The following is a 25,539-nucleotide window of genomic DNA, read 5'->3' on the forward strand; positions in this document are numbered from 1 at the left end:
GACTTCCACTGATAGCAGGTGTCCTCAATGCTTAGCTGCCATCTCAGGCAATCTTCTTGCTTGATCTCAGCCTCTTATGCAGCCTTCAGAACTCTTCCTCTCAGGAGCTCTTTTTCCTTGAACTGCTGCTGATGGACTGAGCTCTTTACAATCAAAGCTCACAGATTAGCGGTCTACTGGCAGTACCTCCTATTTAAAACCATGGATGCCGTGTTTGATATAGGAGACACTGGCTGAGTTTGAATCCCTTTGGTTTCAAGCTTTCCATTACACAACTTGCATGCCTCACGCAACATGTTCTTTCTGGAGCCGACTTCCACAGGAGGGATGAGTAGGAGTCTAGCACCTCCATTTGCTGGGCTACCCTGGCACTGTGATGGAGGTATTTTTGAATGTGTACCTGGGTCCCCATTTGTTTCCTTTCTTCTCTTGTATTATTTGTATGAGTGTGAATGATAGCAGCCCAAAGTGTTTCTCATCAGGTTGTAGTAAGCACAAACCTATGGGAATATGGGTGCGCTAAAAAATTGATTAATGATGTCTTTGCTATTGGCATACTTGATTAACTATTTTTTATTTCTACCAGATGGACGCAGTACAAGGAAGACCTCTGACGGACATCTCGTTTGCTCTCCAGATTTTAAATTGGAAGATAAGAACATCACACAAGAGTCTCCAGAAGAAAACCTCATTACCTTAAATATATATCCAGCTCTTCATAATGCAGATGTATCATCTGATCCCTCTATTCTTGAGGAATGTTCTCCTGGTAACTCACATGATGCTGTACATAGTACAGATCATAGCGGTGATACAGTCATTTCTTCTTCTGTATGTGGGAAAAGGTTTACACATGAATTAGCTGTTGTTACACATCAGAGAATTCACACAGGGGAGAAACCATTTCCATGTTCGCAGTGTGGGAAATGTTTTACACGCAAATCGAATCTTGTATCACATCAGAGAAGTCACACAGGTGAGAAACTATTTCCATGTTCTGAGTGTGGAAAATGTTTTACAGAGAAAGCACATCTTATTAAACATCAGAGAAGTCACACAGGAGAGAAACCATTTCCATGTTCGGAGTGTGGGAAATGTTTTACACGCAAATCGAATCTTGTATCACATCAGAGATGTCACAGAGGAGTGAAACCATTTCCATGTTCTGAGTGTGGGAAATGTTTTACACGCAAATCAAATCTTGTATCACATCAGAGACATCACACAGGTGAAAAACCATTTCCATGTTCTGAGTGTGGGAAAAGTTTTAAATACAAATCAGCTCTTGGTAGGCATGAGAGGTGTCACACAGGTGAGAAACCATTTTCTTGTTCTGAGTGTGGGAAATGTTTCACACAAAGATCAGATCTCATTATCCATGACAGACATCACACTGGAGTGAAACCATTTCCATGTTCTGTGTGTGGGAAATGTTTTTCCAAAAAATCACATCTTGTTGCACATGAGAGAAGTCACACAGGTGAGAAACCATTTCCATGTTCTGAGTGTGGGAAATGTTTTACATGGAAATTACATCTTGTTACACATCAGAGAAGTCACACTGGGGAGAAACCATTTCCATGTTCGGAGTGTGGGAAATGCTTTACACGCAAATCAAATCTTTTATTACATCAGAGACATCACACAGTTGAGAAACCATTTCCATGTCCTGAGTGTGGAAAATGTTTTACAGAAAAAGCACATCTTATTAAACATCAGAGACGTCATACAGTTGAAAAACTATTTCCATGTTATGAGTGTGGGAAAAGTTTTACAAACAAATCCCAACTAGATAGACATCAGAGAAGTCACACAGTAGAGAAACCATTTCCATGTTCGGAGTGTGGGAAATGTTTTACACAGAAATCCGATCTTGTTATACATGAGAGAAGTCACACAGGTGAAAAACCATTTTCGTGTTCTGAGTGTAAGAAATGTTTTACAAATAAGTCCCAACTAGTTAGACACCAGAGGAGTCACACAGGAGTGAAACCATTTTCATGTTCTCAGTGTGGGAAATGTTTTACATGCAAATCAAATCTTGTATCACATCAGAGACATCACACGGGTGAGAAACCATTTCCATGTTCTGAGTGTGGAAAATGTTTTACATGGAAATTCCATTTAGATAGACATCAGAGAACTCATACAGGAGTGAAACCGTTTCCATGTTCTGAGTGTGGGAAATGTTTTACACGCAAATCATATCTTGTAACACATCAGAAAAGTCACAGTTGAATTTACTCCAGTTGGAAAAACATTAAATAATGTTATCACAGATTTCTTAAGTAAATTATTATGTGTATATAGCACCTTTTAAAAACACTTTGCATATTTGTATAAGATGAGGCAGCCATTTTGGGTGTGTGCAGTTTCTATTCTGAGTAATCAATCATATGAGTCCATGCCCCGTTGGAGCTTATAATCTAAATTCCATATCAAAACTAGGTTTTAATTTTGTCAGAAGCCACTTAATATACCAGTCTGTTTATGAACTTTGTGCATGATAACTAGGAGTGAGCAGGTTCGGATTTCTGAAATTGAAACCCCTGAGCCCCCCCTGATCCGAGTCGTATCCGAGTCAGGCTCGACTTTTCCCACCTGACTCGGATCTGAAATCGAGGCAAAACGTCATCATCCCCAGATCTCGTGGGTTTTGGATACTATAAAAGGTACCCGTGTTGGCGCCATTTTCTCACTTGGCTGTGGACACTGAAGAGGGAGGGTGGGAGTCAGGGTTGGCTGGGATGTGTAGTGTAGTGCTGCGCTGTGCTGCTGTTGTCCATAGGGGCTGTGTCCACTCCTCCAAAGTCCATAGGGGCTGGCTGGGCTTTGTTGTGCAGTGCCCCAGTCCTAAAGGGGTGCTGTAGTGTTGTCCAGGGGGTGCTCTGTCAATCAGGGGTGCTCCCCCCAAGTGCAAAAAAAAAAATATTTGTTTTTCTGTGTTTTATGAATTGTGTGTGCAGTAGCCGCACGTGCATCAACAAAGTAGTGCCAAGCGTGCGCCTGTGTCATAAGTAAAGGGCCGGGTGGCTCATCCGTTAAAGGGTGCTGTAACCCCCAAAGGGCACTCCAAAGAATATTTTTTTTTCTGTGTTTGTGAATTGTGTGCACTGTACATGCATCCTCAAAGCAGCAGCACCTACCGTGCGTCTGTCTGTTAAAGGGTGGTGTAACCCCCAAAGTGCACTACCAACAAAAATAAAACATTTTTTTTCTGTGTTTGTGAATTGTGTGCACTGTACACGGAGTGGCAAGGAACGACTAAGGTGTTTCCCTATGTTCATGACTAGTGGTTCAGGTTCACTTGATGATGGAAGCCCTCCTCCCGCTACAAAAATCAAACGAGTTAAGCTGGCAAAAGCACAGCGAAGAACTGTGCGTTCTAAGAAGATATCACAAATCCCCAAGGAGAGTCCAAGTGTGGTGGCGGTTGTGATACCTGACTTTCCCAGCACTGGACGGGAAGAAGTGGCTCTTTCCACCATTTGCACGCCCCCTGCAAGTGCTGAAAGGAGCACCCACAGTCCATTTGCTGATATGCAAATTGAAGATGTCACTGTTGAAGTACAACAGGATGAGGATACTGGTGTAGCTGGCACTGAGGAAGTTGGCGAGGAGGATTCTGATGGTGATGTGGTTTGTTTAAATCAGGCTCCGGGGAAGACAGTTGTTATCCGTGGGATGAAAAAGCCCATCACAGTCATGCCTGGGCAGAAGACCAAACTTTCCACCTCCTTGGTCTGGCAATATTTCTATCCAAAGCCGGACAACAACTGTCTTGCCATATGTACCATATGTAAAGGTGAAATAAGTAAGGGTAGGGATGTTAACCACTTGGGAACATTCTCCCTTATACATCACCTGCAGCGCGTTCATAAAAAGTTAATGTCAAGTTCAGAAACTTTGGCCTAGACTGTAAGCAGTCCAGGGACACCTAAATCCTTTTGTCCTGTTGTATCCAAGCGCCTGCAAACCACACCGTCAACTCCCTCGTCAATTTCCTCCTTAGTCAGGATCGGAAGTAGTCCTGCAGGTCATGTCACTGGCATGACTGACTCCTATCTGGGATTCCTCCAGAGGATCCTGCATTCCTACGCCTACTGCTGCTGCAAGTCGTTCATCATCCCAGAGAGGAAGTAGGAACACCACTACTTTTACTAAACAATTGACCCTCCAACAGTCCTTAGCGAGGAGGATGAAGTACGACAGCAGTCATCCTGAAGCAAAACGTATAACTGAGGCCTTGACTGCTATGTTGGTGTTAGACGTGCGTCCGGTATCCGCCATTAGTGCAGTGTGATTTAGACAATTGATGGAGGTAGTGTTTCCCCGGTTCCAAATCCCATGTAGATACCACTTCACTAGGTAGGCAATACCGAGACTGTACAGAAACGTCAGAAAAAGTGTCCTCAGTGTCCTTATAAATGCGGTTGTACCCAATGTCCACTTAACCACGGACATGTGGACAAGTGGAACAGGGCAGATTAAGGACTATATGACTGACAGCCCACTGGGTAGATGTATCACTACGAAGCAACAACAGCAGCGTCACCAGTAGCAGCATCTCAGAAACGCCAGCTCGTTCCAAGGCAGGCTACGCTGTGTATCACCGGTTTCAGTAAGAGGCACACCGCCAACAACCTCTTAGAGAAACTGAGGGAAATCATCGCCCAGTGGCTTACCCCAGTTAGACTCTCCTGGGGATTTGTGATATCTGACAACGCCACCAATATTGTGCGGGCATTACATCTGGGCAAATTCCAGCATGTCCCATGTTTTGCTCAAACAATAAATTTGGTGGTGCAGAATGTTCTGAAAAGCGACAGAGGCGTGCAGGAGATGCTTTGGGTGGCCCGAAAAATTTCTGCCCACTTTCGCCATTCAGCGACAGCGTGCCAAAGACTGAAGCGCCAGCAAACACTCTTGAACCTGCCCCGCCATCACCTGAAGCAAGAGGTTGTGACGTGGTGGAACTCAACCCTCTATATGCTTCAGAGGATGGAGGAGCAGCAAAAGACCTGTATATCCACCTATGGAGGGGGTATGCACCTGACTCAAGTGCAGTGGAGAATGATTTCCGTGTTGTGCAAGGTTCTCCAGCCCTTCGAACTTTCCACACATGAAGTCAGTTTAGACACTGCCAGCTTGAGTCAGGTCATTCCCCTCATCAGGCTTTTGCAGAAGCAGCTGGAGAAAGTGAAGGAGGAGCTAAGATGGAGCGATTCCGCTCGGCATGTGGGACTTGGGGATGAAGCCCTTCATTCACTTTGCCAGCATTCCAGGGTGGTCAATCTGTTGAAATCAGACCACTACATTTTGGTCACCGTGCTCGATCCTATGTTTAAAGCCTATGGGTGGTGTCTCTCTTTCCGGCCGACACAAGCCTGCAGATGTGCAAAGACCTGCTGGTCAAAACACTGTCAGCTGAAGCGGAATGTGACACGTCAACAGCTCCTTCATTTTCTTCCGCAACTGGGGCTGCCAGGAAACAACTTGGGTATCCTAAGCAACCCGCTGGCGGTGATGCAGTACAGGCAGGACCAAGTTTGGACATCTGATCCGGACTGAAGCACCTGGCAACAATTTCTGACATGTCTACTGTCACTGCATATGGTACTGTCACCATTGACAGAATGGTGTAGGATTACATCTGTGACAGCATCCAAGTAGACATGTCATACAGTCCGTACCTGTACTGGCAGGAAAAAGAGGCAATTTGGAGGCCCCTGTACAAACTGGCTCTATTTTACCTGAGTTGCCCCCCCTCCAGTGTGTACTCTGAAAGAGTGTTTAGTGCAGCCGGGAACCTTGTCAGCGAAAGGCGTAGGAGGTTGCTTCCACAAAACGTGGAGAAGATGATGTTCATAAAAATGAATTATCAACTCTTCCAGGGAGACCAGCCTCCAGAATGTACAGAGGGACCTGTGGTGGATTCCAGTGGGGATGAGTTAATACTCTGTGAGGATGAGGATGTACACAACACTGAAGAGGGTGAGGAATCGGATGAGGAGGATGAGGATGACATAGAGCCAGTTTGTGCAGGGACAGATTAATTGCCAGCTTGGTTTGTGGGGGCCCAAACGAACCAATCATTTCAGCCACAGTCGTGTGGCAGACCCTGGCGCTGAAATGATTGGTTTGTTAAAGTGTGCATGTCCTGTTTATACAACATAAGGGTGGGTGGGAGGGCTCAAGGACAATTCCATCTTGCACCTCTTTTTTTTCTTTGCATTATGTACTAGGCCCCAGTCTGCCACTCCTAGATGGGCCACGTGTTTGTGCCGCCCATCCATCTACCTGGATGCAACCTTTTGGACATAAAAACACTATTGTGAGGTGTGAGGTGTTCAGAATAGACTGGAAATGAGTGGAAATTAAGGGTATTGAGGTTAATAATAGCATAGGAGCAGAAAAACCCACAAATTCTGTGATTTTAGCTGTTTTTATGCTTTTTTTCAAAAAAATACAGATCCAAAACCCAGAACCCAAAACACGGAAAGGTGGTTTTGGCAAAACCAATCCAGATCCAAAACACGAAGAAAGATCCAGATCCAAAACACGAAAAGTGGCCGGTGCACACACCTAATGATAACCCATGCCAACATTGAGAAAATATTCAAACTACACACAGTAAAGGAGCAATTCTAACCACTGTGCCACCATGCAAAGTTAAAGTAAATTAATTATACCTTATACCCTTTTCATCATTTAAATTAATTTACAGTGTGGACTCAAAGCAGTGTCATAGCCAGAGGCAGTGAATCCTCCCCTTAATATAAAACTTGTCCCCAGTGTCTATTACTAGCAACTCCAGAACAGGCTGAGCTTCCATTCAGTCAGAAGAAGAGAGGGCAGGACAGAGCCATAAGGCAGATTACTCAGCATAGGAACAAGCTCTGGGACCTGTCTACCCAGCCTCTAAAAAAAGGTAATTGCTAACTAAATTGTGTTCTTGTTACCCTGTATACAGTATGTCTTATTTATATATGTCTGTGCAGATCTGTATCTAGGACTCTGCATGTGTGAGTGCCTACTGTGAGTGTGACCCTGTGTATGTGAGAGCTGCCGTGAGTGTGACCCTGTGTATGTGAGAGCTGCTGTGAGTGTGACCCTGTGTATGTGTGAGAGCTGCTGTGAGTGTGACCCTGTGTATGTGTGAGAGCTGCTGTGAGTGTGACCCTGTGTATGTGTGAGCTGCTGTGAGTGTGATCCTGTGTATGTGTGAGCTGCTGTGAGTGTGACTGTGTATGAGAGCTGTTGAGTGTGACCCTGTGTATGTGTGACAGCTGCTGTGAGTGTGACCCTGTGTAAGTGTGATAGCTGCTGTGAGTGTGACCCTGTGTATGTGTGAGAGCTGCTGTGAGTGTGACCCTGTGTATGTGTGTGAGCTGCTGTGAGTGTGACCCTGTGTATGTGTGAGAGATGCTGAGAGTGTGACCCTGTGTATGTGTGAGAGCTGCTGTGAGTGTGACTCTGTATGTCTGAGACCTGCTGTGAGTGTGTCCCTTTGTATGTGTGAGCTGCTGTGAGTGTGACTGTGTATGAGAGCTGTTGAGTGTGACCCTGTGTATGTGTGAGAGCTGCTGTGACTGTGACCATATGTATGTGAGAGCTGCTGTGTGACTCTGTGTATGTGAGCTGCTGTGAGTGTGACCCTATATATGTGTGACAGCTGCTGAGTGTGACTCTGTGTATGTGTGAGAGCTGCTGTGAGTGTGACCCTGTGTATGTCTGAGACCTGCTGTGAGTGTGTCCCTTTGTATGTGTGAGCTGCTGTGAGTGTGACTGTGTATGAGAGCTGTTGAGTGTGACCCTGTGTATGTGTGAGAGCTGCTGTGAGTGTGACCCTGTGTATGTGTGAGAGTTGCTGTGAGTGTGACCCTGTGTATGTGTGAGAGTTGCTGTGAGTGTGACCCTGTGTATGTGTGTGAGCTGCTGTGAGTGTGACCCTGTGTATGTGTGAGAGATGCTGAGAGTGTGACCCTGTGTATGTGTGAGAGCTGCTGTGAGTGTGACCCTGTGTATGTGTGAGAGCTGCTGTGAGTGTGACCCTGTGTATGTGTGAGAGCTGCTATGAGTGTGACCCTGTGTATGTGAGAGCTGCTATGAGTGTGACCCTGTGTATGTGTGAGAGTTGCTGTGAGTGTGACCCTGTGTATGTGTGTGAGCTGCTGTGAGTGTGACCCTGTGTATGTGTGAGAGATGCTGAGAGTGTGACCCTGTGTATGTGTGAGCTGCTGTGAGTGTGACCCTGTGTATGTGAGATAGCTGCTGTGAGTGTGTCCCTTTGTATGTGTGAGCTGCTGTGAGTGTGACTGTGTATGAGAGCTGTTGAGTGTGACCCTGTGTATGTGTGACAGCTGCTGTGAGTGTGACCCTGTGTATGTGTGACAGTTGCTGTGAGTGTGACCCTGTGTATGTGTGAGAGCTGCTGTGAGTGTGACCCTGTGTATGTGTGAGAGATGCTGAGAGTGTGACCCTGTGTATGTGTGACAGCTGCTGTGAGTGTGACCCTGTGTATGTGTGAGAGTTGCTGTGAGTGTGACCCTGTGTATGTGTGAGAGCTGCTGTGAGTGTGACCCTGTGTATGTGTGAGAGCTGCTGTGAGTGTGACCCTGTGTATGTCTGAGACCTGCTGTGAGTGTGTCCCTTTGTATGTGTGAGCTGCTGTGAGTGTGACTGTGTATGAGAGCTGTTGAGTGTGACCCTGTGTATGTGTGAGAGCTGCTGTGAGTGTGACCCTGTGTATGTGTGAGAGTTGCTGTGAGTGTGACCCTGTGTATGTGTGAGAGTTGCTGTGAGTGTGACCCTGTGTATGTGTGTGAGCTGCTGTGAGTGTGACCCTGTGTATGTGTGAGAGATGCTGAGAGTGTGACCCTGTGTATGTGTGAGAGATGCTGAGAGTGTGACCCTGTGTATGTGTGAGAGCTGCTGTGAGTGTGACCCTGTGTATGTGTGAGAGCTGCTGTGAGTGTGACCCTGTGTATGTGTGAGTGCTGCTGTGAGTGTGACCCTGTGTATGTGTGAGCTGCTGTGAGTGTGACCATGTGTATGTGAGATAGCTGCTGTGAGTGTGACCCTGTGTATGTGTGATAGCTGCTGTGAGTGTGACCCTGTGTATGTGTGAGGCTGCTGTAAGTGTGACCCTATTATATGTGTGAGAGCTGCTGTGAGTGTGACCCTGTGTATGTGTGAGGCTGCTGTGAGTGTGACCCTGTGTATGTGAGATAGCTGCTGTGAGTGTGACCTGTGTATGAGTGATAGCTGCTGTGAGTGTGACCCTGTGTATGTGTGATAGCTGCTGTGAGTGTGACCCTGTGTATGTGTGATAGCTGCTGTGAGTGTGACCCTGTGTATGTGTGAGAGCTGCTGTGAGTGTGACCCTGTGTGTGTGTGATAGCTGCTGTGAGTGTGACCCTGTGTATGTGGGATAGCTGCTGTGAGTGTGAATCTGTATGTGTGATAGCTGCTGTGAGTGTGATCCTGTGTATGTGTGATAACTGCTGTGAGTGTGACCCTGTGTATGTGTGAGAGCTGCTGTGAGTGTGACCCTGTGTATGTGTGACAGCTGCTGTGAGTGTGACCCTGTGTATGTGTGAGAGTTGCTGTGAGTGTGACCCTGTGTATGTGTGAGAGCTGCTGTGAGTGTGACCCTGTGTATGTGTGAGAGATGCTGAGAGTGTGACCCTGTGTATGTGTGACAGCTGCTGTGAGTGTGACCCTGTGTATGTGTGAGAGTTGCTGTGAGTGTGACCCTGTGTATGTGTGAGAGCTGCTGTGAGTGTGACCCTGTGTATGTGTGAGAGCTGCTGTGAGTGTGACCCTGTGTATGTCTGAGACCTGCTGTGAGTGTGTCCCTTTGTATGTGTGAGCTGCTGTGAGTGTGACTGTGTATGAGAGCTGTTGAGTGTGACCCTGTGTATGTGTGAGAGCTGCTGTGAGTGTGACCCTGTGTATGTGTGAGAGTTGCTGTGAGTGTGACCCTGTGTATGTGTGAGAGTTGCTGTGAGTGTGACCCTGTGTATGTGTGTGAGCTGCTGTGAGTGTGACCCTGTGTATGTGTGAGAGATGCTGAGAGTGTGACCCTGTGTATGTGTGAGAGCTGCTGTGAGTGTGACCCTGTGTATGTGTGAGAGCTGCTGTGAGTGTGACCCTTTGTATGTGTGAGTGCTGCTGTGAGTGTGACCCTGTGTATGTGTGAGCTGCTGTGAGTGTGACCCTGTGTATGTGAGATAGCTGCTGTGAGTGTGACCCTGTGTATGTGTGATAGCTGCTGTGAGTGTGACCCTGTGTATGTGTGAGGCTGCTGTAAGTGTGACCCTATTATATGTGTGAGAGCTGCTGTGAGTGTGACCCTGTGTATGTGTGAGAGATGCTGAGAGTGTGACCCTGTGTATGTGTGAGCTGCTGTGAGTGTGACCCTGTGTATGTGAGATAGCTGCTGTGAGTGTGTCCCTTTGTATGTGTGAGCTGCTGTGAGTGTGACTGTGTATGAGAGCTGTTGAGTGTGACCCTGTGTATGTGTGACAGCTGCTGTGAGTGTGACCCTGTGTATGTGTGACAGTTGCTGTGAGTGTGACCCTGTGTATGTGTGAGAGCTGCTGTGAGTGTGACCCTGTGTATGTGTGAGAGATGCTGAGAGTGTGACCCTGTGTATGTGTGACAGCTGCTGTGAGTGTGACCCTGTGTATGTGTGAGAGTTGCTGTGAGTGTGACCCTGTGTATGTGTGAGAGCTGCTGTGAGTGTGACCCTGTGTATGTGTGAGAGCTGCTGTGAGTGTGACCCTGTGTATGTCTGAGACCTGCTGTGAGTGTGTCCCTTTGTATGTGTGAGCTGCTGTGAGTGTGACTGTGTATGAGAGCTGTTGAGTGTGACCCTGTGTATGTGTGAGAGCTGCTGTGAGTGTGACCCTGTGTATGTGTGAGAGTTGCTGTGAGTGTGACCCTGTGTATGTGTGAGAGTTGCTGTGAGTGTGACCCTGTGTATGTGTGTGAGCTGCTGTGAGTGTGACCCTGTGTATGTGTGAGAGATGCTGAGAGTGTGACCCTGTGTATGTGTGAGAGATGCTGAGAGTGTGACCCTGTGTATGTGTGAGAGCTGCTGTGAGTGTGACCCTGTGTATGTGTGAGAGCTGCTGTGAGTGTGACCCTGTGTATGTGTGAGTGCTGCTGTGAGTGTGACCCTGTGTATGTGTGAGCTGCTGTGAGTGTGACCATGTGTATGTGAGATAGCTGCTGTGAGTGTGACCCTGTGTATGTGTGATAGCTGCTGTGAGTGTGACCCTGTGTATGTGTGACCCTATTATATGTGTGAGAGCTGCTGTGAGTGTGACCCTGTGTATGTGTGAGGCTGCTGTGAGTGTGACCCTGTGTATGTGAGATAGCTGCTGTGAGTGTGACCTGTGTATGAGTGATAGCTGCTGTGAGTGTGACCCTGTGTATGTGTGATAGCTGCTGTGAGTGTGACCCTGTGTATGTGTGATAGCTGCTGTGAGTGTGACCCTGTGTATGTGTGAGAGCTGCTGTGAGTGTGACCCTGTGTGTGTGTGATAGCTGCTGTGAGTGTGACCCTGTGTATGTGGGATAGCTGCTGTGAGTGTGAATCTGTATGTGTGATAGCTGCTGTGAGTGTGATCCTGTGTATGTGTGATAACTGCTGTGAGTGTGACCCTGTGTATGTGTGAGAGCTGCTGTGAGTGTGACCCTGTGTATGTGTGACAGCTGCTGTGAGTGTGACCCTGTGTATGTGTGAGAGTTGCTGTGAGTGTGACCCTGTGTATGTGTGAGAGCTGCTGTGAGTGTGACCCTGTGTATGTGTGAGAGATGCTGAGAGTGTGACCCTGTGTATGTGTGACAGCTGCTGTGAGTGTGACCCTGTGTATGTGTGAGAGTTGCTGTGAGTGTGACCCTGTGTATGTGTGAGAGCTGCTGTGAGTGTGACCCTGTGTATGTGTGAGAGCTGCTGTGAGTGTGACCCTGTGTATGTCTGAGACCTGCTGTGAGTGTGTCCCTTTGTATGTGTGAGCTGCTGTGAGTGTGACTGTGTATGAGAGCTGTTGAGTGTGACCCTGTGTATGTGTGAGAGCTGCTGTGAGTGTGACCCTGTGTATGTGTGAGAGTTGCTGTGAGTGTGACCCTGTGTATGTGTGAGAGTTGCTGTGAGTGTGACCCTGTGTATGTGTGTGAGCTGCTGTGAGTGTGACCCTGTGTATGTGTGAGAGATGCTGAGAGTGTGACCCTGTGTATGTGTGAGAGCTGCTGTGAGTGTGACCCTGTGTATGTGTGAGAGCTGCTGTGAGTGTGACCCTTTGTATGTGTGAGTGCTGCTGTGAGTGTGACCCTGTGTATGTGTGAGCTGCTGTGAGTGTGACCCTGTGTATGTGAGATAGCTGCTGTGAGTGTGACCCTGTGTATGTGTGATAGCTGCTGTGAGTGTGACCCTGTGTATGTGTGAGGCTGCTGTAAGTGTGACCCTATTATATGTGTGAGAGCTGCTGTGAGTGTGACCCTGTGTATGTGTGAGGCTGCTGTGAGTGTGACCCTGTGTATGTGAGATAGCTGCTGTGAGTGTGACCTGTGTATGAGTGATAGCTGCTGTGAGTGTGACCCTGTGTATGTGTGATAGCTGCTGTGAGTGTGACCCTGTGTATGTGTGATAGCTGCTGTGAGTGTGACCCTGTGTATGTGTGAGAGCTGCTATGAGTGTGACCCTGTGTGTGTGTGATAGCTGCTGTGAGCGTGACCCTGTGAATGTGGGATAGCTGCTGTGAGTGTGAATCTGTATGTGTGATAGCTGCTGTGAGTGTGATCCTGTGTATGTGTGATAACTGCTGTGAGTGTGACCCTGTGTATGTGTGATAACTGCTGTGAGTGTGACCCTGTGTATGTGTGAGAGCTGCTGTGAGTGTGACCCTGTGTATGTGTGAGAGCTGCTGTGAGTGTGACCCTGTGTATGTGTGAGAGCTGCTGTGAGTGTGACCCTGTGTATGTGTGAGAGCTGCTGTGTGACTCTGTGTATGTGAGCTGCTGTGAGTGTGACCCTATAAATGTGTGACAGCTGCTGTGAGTGTGACTCTGTGTATGTCTGAGAGCTGCTGTGAGTGTGACCCTGTGTATGTGTGAGAGCTGTGAGTGTGACCCTGTGTATGTGTGAGACTGCTGTGAGTGTGACCCTGTGTATGTCTGAGACCTGCTGTGAGTGTGTCCCTTTGTATGTGTGAGCTGCTGTGAGTGTGACTGTGTATGAGAGCTGTTGAGTGTGACCCTGTGTATGTGTGACAGCTGCTGTGAGTGTGACCCTGTGTATGTGTGAGAGTTGCTGTGAGTGTGACCCTGTGTATGTGTGAGAGCTGCTGGGAGTGTGACCCTGTGTATGTGTGAGAGATGCTGAGAGTGTGACCCTGTGTATGTGTGAGAGCTGCTGTGAGTGTGACCCTGTGTATGTGTGAGAGCTGCTGTGAGGTGACCCTGTGTATGTGTGATAGCTGCTGTGAGTGTGACCCTGTGTATGTGTGATAGCTGCTGTGAGTGTGATCCTGTGTATGTGTGATAGCTGCTGTGAGTGTGACCCTGTGTATGTGTGAGAGCTGCAGTGAGTGTGACCCTGTGTATGTGAGAGCTGCTGTGAGTGTGACCCTGTGTATGTGTGATAGCTGCTGTGAGTGTGACCCTGTGTATGTGTGATAGCTGCTGTGAGTGTGACCCTGTGTATGTGTGAGAGCTGCTGTGAGTGTGACCCTGTGTATGTCTGAGACCTGCTGTGAGTGTGTCCCTTTGTATGTGTGAGCTGCTGTGAGTGTGACTGTGTATGAGAGCTGTTGAGTGTGACCCTGTGTATGTGTGAGAGCTGCTGTGAGTGTGACTCTGTGTATGTGTGACAGCTGCTGTGAGTGTGACCCTGTGTATGTGTGAGAGTTGCTGTGAGTGTGACCCTGTGTATGTGTGAGAGCTGCTGTGAGTGTGACCCTATGTATGTGTGAGAGATGCTGAGAGTGTGACCCTGTGTATGTGTGAGCGTTGCTGTGAGTGTGACCCTGTGTATGTGTGAGCGCCGCTGTGAGTGTGACCCTGTGTATGTGTGAGCGCCGCTGTGAGTGTGACCCTGTGTATGTGTGACCCTGTGTATGTGTGAGCTGCTGTGAGTGTGACCCTGTATATGTGAGATAGCTGCTGTGAGTGTGACCCTGTGTATGTGTGATAGCTCCTGTGAGTGTGACCCTGTGTATGTGAGAGCTGCTGTGAGTGTGATCCTGTGTATATGTGAGAGGTGCTGTGAGTGTGACCCTGTGTATGTGTGATAGCTGCTGTGAGTGTGACCCTGTGTATGTGAGAGCTGCTGTGAGTGTGACCCTGTGTATGTAAGATAGCTGCTGTGAGTGTGAATCTGTGTATGTGTGATAGCTGCTGTGAGTGTGATCCTGTGTATGTGTGATAGCTGCTGTGAGTGTGATCCTGTGTATGTGTGATAACTGCTGTGAGTGTGACCCTGTGTATGTGTGAGAGCTGCTGTGAGTGTGACCCTGTGTATGTGTGAGAGCTGCTGTGAGTGTGACCCTGTGTATGTGTGAGAGCTGCTGTGAGTGTGACCCTGTGTATGTGTGAGAGCTGCTGTGAGTGTGACCCTGTGTATGTGTGAGGCTGCTGTGAGTGTGACCCTGTGTATGTGAGCTGCTGTGAGTGTGACCCTATATATGTGTGACAGCTGCTGTGAGTGTGACTCTGTGTATGTCTGAGAGCTGCTGTGAGTGTGACCCTGTGTATGTGTGAGCTGCTGTGAGTGTGACCCTGTGTATGTGTGAGGCTGCTGTGAGTGTGACCCTGTGTATGTCTGAGACCTGCTGTGAGTGTGTCCCTTTGTATGTGTGAGCTGCTGTGAGTGTGACTGTATGTGTGAGAGCTGCTGTGAGTGTGACCCTGTGTATGTGTGACAGCTGCTGTGAGTGTGACCCTGTGTATGTGTGAGAGCTGCTGTGAGTGTGACCCTGTGTATGTGTGAGAGCTGCTGTGAGTGTGACCCTGTGTATGTGTGAGAGATGCTGAGAGTGTGACCCTGTGTATGTGTGAGAGCTGCTGTGAGTGTGACCCTGTGTATGTGTGAGAGCTGCTGTGAGTGTGACCCTGTGTATGTGTGAGAGCTGCTGTGAGTGTGAGAGCTGCTGTGAGTGTGTTCCTGTGTATGTGTGAGAGCTGCAGTGAGTGTGACCCTGTGTATGTGTGATAGCTGCTGTGAGTGTGACCCTGTGTATGTGTGAGAGCTGCTGTGAGTGTGACCCTGTGTATGTGTGAGAGCTGCTGTGAGTGTGACCCTGTGTATGTGTGAGAGCTGCTGTGAGTGTGACCCTGTGTATGTGTGATAGCTGCTGTGAGTGTGACCCTGTGTATGTGTGATAGCTGCTGTGAGTGTGATCCTGTGTATGTGTGATAGCTGCTGTGAGTGTGACCCTGTGTATGTGTGAGAGCTGCTGTGAGTGTGACCCTGTGTATGTGTGAGAGCTGCTGTGAGTGTGACCCTGTGTATGTGTGAGAGATGCTGAGAGTGTGACCCTGTGTATGTGTGAGAGCTGCTGTGAGTGTGACCCTGTGTATGTGTGAGAGCTGCTGTGAGGTGACCCTGTGTATGTGTGATAGCTGCTGTGAGTGTGACCCTGTGTATGTGTGATAGCTGCTGTGAGTGTGATCCTGTGTATGTGTGATAGCTGCTGTGAGTGTGACCCTGTGTATGTGTGAGAGCTGCAGTGAGTGTGACCCTGTGTATGTGAGAGCTGCTGTGAGTGTGACCCTGTGTATGTGTGATAGCTGCTGTGAGTGTGACCCTGTGTATGTGTGAGAGCTGCTGTGAGTGTGAGAGCTGCTGTGAGTGTGACCCTGTGTATGTCTGAGACCTGCTGTGAGTGTGTCCCTTTGGATGTGTGAGCTGCTGTGAGTGTGACTCTGTGTATGAGAGCTGTTGAGTGTGACCCTGTGTATGTGTGAGAGCTGCTGTGAGTGTGACCCTATGTATGTGTGATAGCTGCTGTGAGTGTGACCCTGTGTATGTGTGATAGCTGCTGTGAGTGTGACCCTGTGTATGTGTGATAGCTGCTGTGAGTGTGACCCTGTGTATGTGTGAGAGCTGCTGTGAGTGTGATCCTGTGTATGTGTGATAGCTGCTGTGAGTGTGATCCTGTGTATGTGTGAGAGCTGCAGTGAGTGTGACCCTGTGTATGTGAGAGCTGCTGTGAGTGTGACCCTGTGTATGTGTGAGAGCTGCTGTGAGTGTGATCCTGTGTATGTGTGAGAGCTGCTGTGAGTGTGACCCTGTGTATGTGTGAGGCTGCTGTGAGTGTGACCCTGTGTATGTCTGAGACCTGCTGTGAGTGTGTCCCTTTGTATGTGTGAGCTGCTGTGAGTGTGACACTGTGTATGAGAGCTGTTGAGTGTGACCCTGTGTATGTGTGAGAGCTGCTGTGAGTGTGACCCTGTTTATGTGAGATAGCTGCTGTGAGTGTGACCCTATGTATGTGAGAGCTGCTGTGAGTGTGACCCTGTGTATGTGTGAGAGCTGCTGTGAGTGTGACCCTGTGTATGTGTGAGAGCTGCTGTGAGTGTGACCCTGTGTATGTGTGTGAGCTGCAGTGAGTGTTACCCTGTGTATGTGTGATAACTGCTGTGAGTGTGACCCTGTGTATGTGTGATAGCTGCTGTGAGTGTGACCCTGTGTATGTGTGATAGCTGCTGTGAGTGTGACCCTGTGTATGTGTGATAGCTGCTGTGAGTGTGACCCTGTGTATGTGTGATAGCTGCTGTGAGTGTGACCCTGTGTATGTGTGAGAGCTGCTGTGAGTGTGACCCTGTGTATGTGTGTGAGCTGCTGTGAGTGTGACCCTGTGTATGTGAGAGCTGCTGTGAGTGTGACCCTGTGTTTGTGTGAGAGCTGCTGTGAGTGTGACCCTGTGTATGTGAGATAGCTGCTGTGAGTGTGACCCTGTGTATGTGTGAGAGCTGCTGTGAGTGTGACCCTGTGTATGTGTGAGAGCTGCTGTGAGTGTGACCCTGTGTATGTGTGAGAGCTGCTGTGAGTGTGACCGTGTATGTGTGAGAGCTGCTGTGAGTGTGACCCTGTGTATGTGTGAGAGCTGCTGTGAGTGTGACCCTGTGTATGTGTGATAGCTGCTGTGAGTGTGACTCTGTGTATGTGTGAGAGTTTGCTGTGAGTGTGACCCTGTGTATGTGTGATAGCTGCTGTGAGTGTGACCCTGTTTATGTGAGATAGCTGCTGTGAGTGTGACCCTATGTATGTGAGAGCTGCTGTGAGTGTGATCCTATGTATGTGTGAGAGCAGCAGTAAGTGTGACCCTGTGTATGTGTGAGAGCTGCTGTGAGTGTGACCCTGTGTATGTCTGAGACCTGCTGTGAGTGTATCCCTTTGTATGTGTGACCTGCTGTGAGTGTGACACTGTGTATGAGAGCTGTTGAGTGTGACCCTGTGTATGTGTGAGAGCTGCTGTGAGTGTGACCCTGTTTATGTGAGATAGCTGCTGTGAGTGTGACCCTATGTATGTGAGAGCTGCTGTGAGTGTGACCCTGTGTATGTGTGAGAGCTGCTGTGAGTGTGACCCTGTGTATGTGTGAGAGCTGCTGTGAGTGTGACCCTGTGTATGTGTGTGAGCTGCAGTGAGTGTTACCCTGTGTATGTGTGATAGCTGCTGTGAGTGTGACCCTGTGTATGTGTGATAGCTGCTGTGAGTGTGACCCTGTGTATGTGTGATAGCTGCTGTGAGTGTGACCCTGTGTATGTGTGATAGCTGCTGTGAGTGTGATCCTGTGTATGTGTGAGAGCTGCTGTGAGTGTGACCCTGTGTATGTGTGTGAGCTGCTGTGAGTGTGACCCTGTGTATGTGAGAGCTGCTGTGAGTGTGACCCTGTGTATGTGAGATAGCTGCTGTGAGTGTGACTCTGTGTATGTGTGAGAGCTGCTGTGAGTGTGACTCTGTGTATGTGTGAGAGCTGCTGTGAGTGTGACCCTGTGTATGTGTGAGAGCTGCTGTGAGTGTGACCCTGTGTATGTGTGAGAGCTGCTGTGAGTGTGACCGTGTATGTGTGAGAGCTGCAGTGAGTGTGACCCTGTGTATGTGTGATAGCTGCTGTGAGTGTGACCCTGTGTATGTGTGAGAGTTGCTGTGAGTGTGACCCTGTGTATGTGTGATAGCTGCTGTGAGTGTGACCCTGTGTATGTGTGATAGCTGCTGTGAGTGTGACCCTGTGTATGTGAGAGCTGCTGTGAGTGTGACTCTGTGTTTGTGTGAGAGCTGCTGTGAGTGTGACCCTGTGTATGTGAGATAGCTGCTGTGAGTGTGACCCTGTGTATGTGTGAGAGCTGCTGTGAGTGTGACCCTGTGTATGTGTGAGAGCTGCTGTGAGTGTGACCCTGTATATGTGTGATAGCTGCTGTGAGTGTGACCCTGTGTATGTGTGATAGCTGCTGTGAGTGTGATCCTGTGTATGTGTGATAGCTGCTGTGAGTGTGATCCTGTGTATGTGTGAGAGCTGCAGTGAGTGTGACCCTGTGTATGTGTGAGCTGCTGTGAGTGTGACCCTGTGTATGTGTGATAGCTGCTGTGAGTGTGACCCTGTGTATGTGTGAGAGTTGCTGTGAGTGTGACCCTGTGTATGTGTGATAGCTGCTGTGAGTGTGACCCTATGTATGTGTGATAGCTGCTGTGAGTGTGACCCTGTGTATGTGTGATAGCTGCTGTGAGGGTGACCCTGTGTATGTGTGAGAGCTGCTGTGAGTGTGACCCTGTGTATGTGTGAGGTGCTGTGAGTGTGACCCTGTGTATGTGTGATAGCTGCTGTGAGTGTGATCCTGTGTATGTGTGATAACTGCTGTGAGTGTATCCCTTTGTATGTGAGAGCTGCTGTGAGTGTGACCCTGTGTATGTGTGAGAGCTGCTGTGAGTGTGACCCTGTTTATGTGAGATAGCTGCTGTGAGTGTGACCCTATGTATGTGAGAGCTGCTGTGAGTGTGACCCTGTGTATGTGTGAGAGCTGCTGTGAGTGTGACCCTGTGTATGTGTGAGAGCTGCTGTGAGTGTGACCCTGTGTATGTGTGAGAGCTGCTGTGAGTGTGACCCTGTGTATGTGTGTGAGCTACTGTGAGTGTGATCCTGTGTATGTGTGAGAGCTGCTGTGAGTGTGACCTTGTATGTGTGAGAGCTGCTGTGAGTGTGACCCTGTGTATGTGTGATAGCTGCTGTGAGTATGACCCTGTGTATGTGTGATAGCTGCTGTGAGTGTGATCCTGTGTATGTGTGATAGCTGCTGTGAGTGTGACCCTGTGTATGTGTGATAGCTGCTGTGAGTGTGACCCTGTGTATGTGTGATAGCTGCTGTGAGTGTGACCCTGTGTTTGTGTGAGAGCTGCTGTGAGTGTGACCCTGTGTATGTGAGATTGCTCCTGTGAGTGTGACCCTGTGTATGTGAGAGATGCTGTGAGTGTGACCCTGTGTATGTGTGAGAGCTGCTGTGAGTGTGACCCTGTGTATGTGTGATAGCTGCTGTGAGTGTGACCCTGTGTATGTGTGAGAGTTGCTATCAGTGTGACCCTGTGTATGTGTGATAGCTGCTGTGAGAGTGACCCTATGTATGTGTGATAGCTGCTGTGAGTGTGACCCTGTGTATGTGTGATAGCTGCTGTGAGGGTGACCCTGTGTATGTGTGAGAGCTGCTGTGAGGGTGACCCTGTGTATGTGTGAGAGCTGCTGTGAGTGTGACCCTGTGTATGTGTGAGAGCTGCTGTGAGTGTGACCCTGTGTATGTGTGAGAGCTGCTGTGTGATCCTGTGTATGTGTGAGAGCTGCTGTGAGTGTGACCCTGTGTATGTGTGAGAGCTGCTGTGAGTGTGACCCTGTGTATGTGTGAGGTGCTGTGAGTGTGACCCTGTGTATGTGTGAGAGCTGCTGTGAGTGTGATCCTGTGTATGTGTGATAACTGCTGTGAGTGTGATCCTGTGTATGTGTGTGAGCTGCTGTGAGTGTGACCCTGTGTATGTGTGAGCTGCTGTGAGTGTGACCCTGTGTATGTGAGAGCTGCTGTGAGTGTGACCCTGTGTATGTGAGAGCTGCTGTGAGTGTGACCCTGTGTGTGTGAGAGCTGCTGTGAGTGTGACCCTGTGTATGTGTGAGAGCTGCTGTGAGTGTGACCCTGTGTATGTGTGAGAGCTGCTGTGAGTGTGACCCTGTGTATGTGTAATAATTGCTGTGAGTGTGACCCTGTGTATGTGTGAGAGCTGCTGTGAGTGTGACCCTGTGTGTGTGAGAGCTGCTGTGAGTGTGACCCTGTGTATGTGTGAGAGCTGCTGTGAGTGTGACCCTGTGTGTGTGAGAGCTGCTGTGAGTGTGACCCTGTGTATGTGTGAGAGCTGCTGTGAGTGTGACCCTGTGTATGTGTGAGAGCTGCTGTGAGTGTGACCCTGTGTATGTGAGAGCTGCTGTGAGTGTGACCCTGTGTATGTGTGATAGCTGCTGTGAGTGTGACCCTGTGTATGTGTGAGAGTTGCTGTGAGTGTGACCCTGTGTATGTGTGATAGCTGCTGTGAGTGTGACCCTGTGTATGTGTGATAGCTGCTGTGAGTGTGACCCTGTGTATGTGTGAGAGCTGCTGTGAGTGTGACCCTGTGTATGTGTGAGAGCTGCTGTGAGTGTGACCCTGTGTATGTGTGAGAACAGCTGTGAGTGTGACCCTGTGTATGTATGATAGCTGCTGTGAGTGTGACTCTGTGTATGTGTGAGCTGCTGTGAGTGTGACCCTGTGTATGTGTGAGAGCTGCTGTGAGTGTGACCCTGTGTATGTGTGAGAGCTGCTGTGTGATCCTGTGTATGTGTGAGAGCTGCTGTGAGTGTGACCCTGTGTATGTGTGAGAGCTGCTGTGAGTGTGACCCTGTGTATGTGTGAGAGCTGCTGTAAGTGTGACCCTGTGTATGTGTGAGAGCTGCTGTGAGTGTGACCCTGTGTATGTGTGAGAGCTGCTGTGAGTGTGACCCTGTGTATGTGTGATAACTGCTGTGAGTGTGACCCTGTGTATGTGTGAAAGCTGCTGTGAGGGTGACCCTGTGTATGTGTGAAAGCTGCTGTGAGTGTGACCCTGTGTATGTGCGATAGCTGCTGTGAGTGTGACCCTGTGTATGTGCGAGAGCTGCTGTGAGTGTGACCCTGTGTATGTGTGAGAGCTGCTGTGAGTGTGACCCTGTGTATGTGTGAGGTGCTGTGAGTGTGATCCTGTGTATGTGTGATAGCTGCTGTGAGTGTGATCCTGTGTATGTGTGAGAGCTGCTGTGAGTGTGATCCTGTGTACGTGTGATAACTGCTGTGAGTGTGACCCTGTGTATGTGTGAGAGCTGCTGTGAGTGTGACCCTGTGTATGTGTGAGAGCTGCTGTGAGTGTGATCCTGTGTATGTGTGAGAGTTGCTGTGAGTGTGACCCTGTGTATGTGAGAGCTGCTGTGAGTGTGACCCTGTGTATGTGTGATAGCTGCTGTGAGTGTGACCCCATTGTATGTGTAAGAGCTGCTGTGAGTGTGACCCTGTGTATGTGAGAGCTGCTGTGAGTGTGACCCTGTGTATGTGTGAGAGTTGCTGTGAGTGTGACCCTGTGTATGTGAGATAGCTGCTGTGAGTGTGACCCTGTGTATGTGTGATAACTGCTGTGAGTGTGACCCTGTGTATGTGTGAGAGCTGCTGTGAGTGTGATCCTGTGTATGTGTGAGAGCTGCTGTGAGTGTGACCCTGTGTATGTGAGAGCTGCTGTGAGTGTGACCCTGTGTATGTGTGAGCTGCTGTGAGTGTGACCCTGTTTATGTGAGATAGCTGCTGTGAGTGTGACCCTATGTATGTGAGAGCTGCTGTGAGTGTGATCCTATGTATGTGTGAGAGCTGCAGTGAGTGTGACCCTGTGTATGTGTGAGAGCTGCTGTGAGTGTGACCCTGTGTATGTCTGAGACCTGCTGTGAGTGTGTCCCTTTGTATGTGTGAGCTGCTGTGAGTGTGACACTGTGTATGAGAGCTGTTGAGTGTGACCCTGTGTATGTGTGAGAGCTGCTGTGAGTGTGACCCTGTTTATGTGAGAGCTGCTGTGAGTGTGACCCTGTGTATGTGTGATAGCTGCTGTGAGTGTGACCCTGTTTATGTGAGATAGCTGCTGTGAGTGTGACCCTGTGTATGTGTGAGAGCTGCTGTGAGTGTGACCCTGTGTATGTGTGAGAGCTGCTGTGAGTGTGATCCTGTGTATGTGTGAGAGCTGCTGTGAGTGTGACCCTGTGTATGTGAGAGCTGCTGTGAGTGTGACCCTGTGTATGTGTGAGCTGCTGTGAGTGTGACCCTATGTATGTGAGAGCTGCTGTGAGTGTGATCCTATGTATGTGTGAGAGCTGCAGTGAGTGTGACCCTGTGTATGTGTGAGAGCTGCTGTGAGTGTGACCCTGTGTACGTGTGTGAGCTGCTGTGAGTGTGACCCTGTGTATGTGTGTGAGCTGCTGTGAGTGTGACCCTGTGTATGTGAGAGCTGCTGTGAGTGTGACCCTGTGTATGTGTGACCCTGTGTATGTGAGATAGCTGCTGTGAGTGTGTCCCTTTGTATGTGTGAGCTGCTGTGAGTGTGACACTGTGTATGAGAGCTGTTGAGTGTGACCCTGTGTATATGTGAGAGCTGCTGTGAGTGTGACCCTGTGTATGTGTGAGAGCTGCTGTGAGTGTGACCCTGTGTATGTGTGAGAGCTGCTGTGAGTGTGACCCTATGTATGTGTGTGAGCTGCAGTGAGTGTGACCCTGTGTATGTGTGATAGCTGCTGTGAGTGTGACCCTGTGTATGTGTGTGAGCTGCTGTGAGTGTGACCCTGTGTTTGTGTGACCCTGTGTATGTGAGATAGCTGCTGTGAGTGTGACCCTGTGTATGTGTGAGAGCTGCTGTGAGTGTGACCCTGTGTATGTGTGTGAGCTACTGTGAGTGTGATCCTGTGTATGTGTGAGAGCTGCTGTGAGTGTGACCTTGTATGTGTGAGAGCTGCTGTGAGTGTGACCCTGTGTATGTGTGATAGCTGCTGTGAGTGTGACCCTGTGTATGTGTGATAGCTGCTGTGAGTGTGACCCTGTGTATGTGTGATAGCTGCTGTGAGTGTGACCCTGTGTATGTGAGAGCTGCTGTGAGTGTGACCCTGTGTGTGTGATAACTGCTGTGAGTGTGACCCTGTGTATGTGTGAGAGCTGCTGTGAGTGTGACCCTGTGTATGTGTGAGAGCTGCTGTGAGTGTGACCCTGTGTATGTGTGAGAGCTGCTGTGATGGTGACCCTGTGTATGTGTGAGAGCTGCTGTGAGTGTGACCCTGTGTATGTGTGATAACTGCTGTGAGTGTGACCCTGTGTATGTGTGAGAGCTGCTGTGAGTGTGACCCTGTGTATGTGAGAGCTGCTGTGAGTGTGACCCTGTGTGTGTGAGAGCTGCTGTGAGTGTGACCCTGTGTATGTGTGAGAGCTGCTGTGAGTGTGACCCTGTGTGTGTGAGAGCTGCTGTGAGTGTGACCCTGTGTATGTGTGAGAGCTGCTGTGAGTGTGACCCTGTGTATGTGTGAGAGCTGCTGTGAGTGTGACCCTGTGTATGTGTGAGAGCTGCTGTGAGTGTGACCCTGTGTATGTGTGATAGCTGCTGTGAGTGTGACCCTGTGTATGTGTGAGAGTTGCTGTGAGTGTGACCCTGTGTATGTGTGATAGCTGCTGTGAGTGTGACCCTGTGTATGTGTGATAGCTGCTGTGAGTGTGACCCTGTGTATGTGTGATAGCTGCTGTGAGTGTGACCCTGTGTATGTGTGAGACCTGCTGTGAGGGTGACCCTGTGTATGTGTGAAAGCTGCTGTGAGTGTGACCCTGTGTATATGTGAGAGCTGCTGTGAGTGTGACCCTGTGTAAGTGTGATAGCTGCTGTGAGTGTGACCCTGTGTATGTGTGAGAGCTGCTGTGAGTGTGACCCTGTGTATGTGTGAGGTGCTGTGAGTGTGATCCTGTGTATGTGTGAGAGCTGCTGTGAGTGTGACCCTGTGTATGTGTGAGAGCTGCTGTGAGTGTGACCCTGTGTATGTGTGAGGTGCTGTGAGTGTGACCCTGTGTATGTGTGAGAGCTGCTGTGAGTGTGACCCTGTGTATGTGTGAGAGCTGCTGTGAGTGTGACCCTGTGTATGTGTGAGAGCTGCTGTGAGTGTGATCCTGTGTATGTGTGAGAGCTGCTGTGAGTATGACCCTGTGTATGTGAGAGCTGCTGTGAGTGTGACCCTGTCTATGTGTGAGAGCTGCTGTGAGTGTGACCCTGTGTATGTGTGAGAGCTGCTGTGAGTGTGACCCTGTGTATGTGTGATAGCTGCTGTGAGTGTGACCCTGTGTATGTGTGAGAGCTGCTGTGAGTATGACCCTGTGTATGTGAGAGCTGCTGTGAGTGTGACCCTGTGTATGTGTGAGAGCTGCTGTGAGTGTGACCCTGTGTATGTGTGAGAGCTGCTGTGAGTGTGACCCTGTGTATGTGTGAGAGCTGCTGTGAGTGTGACCCTGTGTATGTGTGAGAGCTGCTGTGAGTGTGACCCTGTTTATGTGAGATAGCTGCTGTGAGTGTGACCCTATGTATGTGAGAGCTGCTGTGAGTGTGACTCTGTGTATGTGTGAGAGCTGCTGTGAGTGTGACCCTGTGTATGTGTGAGAGCTGCTGTGAGTGTGATCCTGTGTATGTGTGATAGCTGCTGTGAGTGTGATCCTGTGTATGTGTGATAGCTGCTGTGAGTGTGACCCTGTGTATGTGTGAGAGCTGCTGTGAGTGTGACCCTGTGTATGTGTGAGAGCTGCTGTGAGTGTGACCCTGTGTATGTGTGAGAGCTGCTGTGAGTATGACCCTGTGTATGTGTGAGCTGCTGTGAGTGTGACCCTGTGTATGTGTGAGAGCTGCTGTGAGTGTGACCCTGTGTATGTGAGAGAGCTGCTGTGAGTGTGACCCTGTGTATGTGTGAGAGTTGCTGTGAGTGTGACCCTCTGTATGAGTGGAGTATCCATAACTATATAAGTGAGGGTAGTAGGACAGTGAAATGAGCCTATAGTTAGTAGGTACAGTAATTACAATGCTCTGGATGCTGTGTACACACCACTATCATACATCACTCCCCACAGCATAATGTATCCATGCCCCCTGGGGCAGCTATCGTTTACCTTTTGTTTCCCCTCATTTCAATGGCTATGCAACTGTCTCAGAGCAGTATTTAAATCACTGAGTAATGGAGGGCAATTCGATGCTTCAGTTTCACAGATTAAAGATGTCATATAATTGCTATACACAGACATAATATAAGTGCCGTTTGTGTCATCAACATAAGATTGGAACATATCGCTCTTGTGTAGCATTTCAAGCTATATAATAGCTTATCTAACAATGGATGCAGCTCTTTTGTGGGCTGATAAAACTTGCATAATCATCCTATCGCTTCACTAGGAACTAGTGACATCACTGAGAATGCAGCCTATCACTAGGAACC

The 25,539-nt window shown here is 49.0% G+C and overlaps 1 protein-coding gene across 3 annotated transcripts in view; it reads left to right on the forward strand.

Moving 5' to 3' along the window:
• The window catches only part of LOC148439549 (uncharacterized), a 46,208-nt gene extending 43,046 nt beyond the window's left edge, over positions 1–3,162 (forward strand). For all 3 annotated transcript variants that reach the window (XM_088464599.1, XM_088464600.1, XM_088464601.1), the window contains one exon: positions 587–3,162. In XM_088464599.1, coding sequence (XP_088320725.1) covers positions 587–2,238 — 1,652 coding nt within the window. In that variant the 3' untranslated portion in view covers positions 2,239–3,162. The remainder of the gene's footprint in view (positions 1–586) is intronic.
• The last annotated feature ends 22,377 nt before the right edge of the window (positions 3,163–25,539 follow it).

Source organism: Taudactylus pleione, unplaced genomic scaffold, assembly GCF_031769625.1.
Source record: "Taudactylus pleione unplaced genomic scaffold, aTauple2 ptg001716l, whole genome shotgun sequence".
NCBI lineage: Eukaryota > Metazoa > Chordata > Amphibia > Anura > Myobatrachidae > Taudactylus > Taudactylus pleione.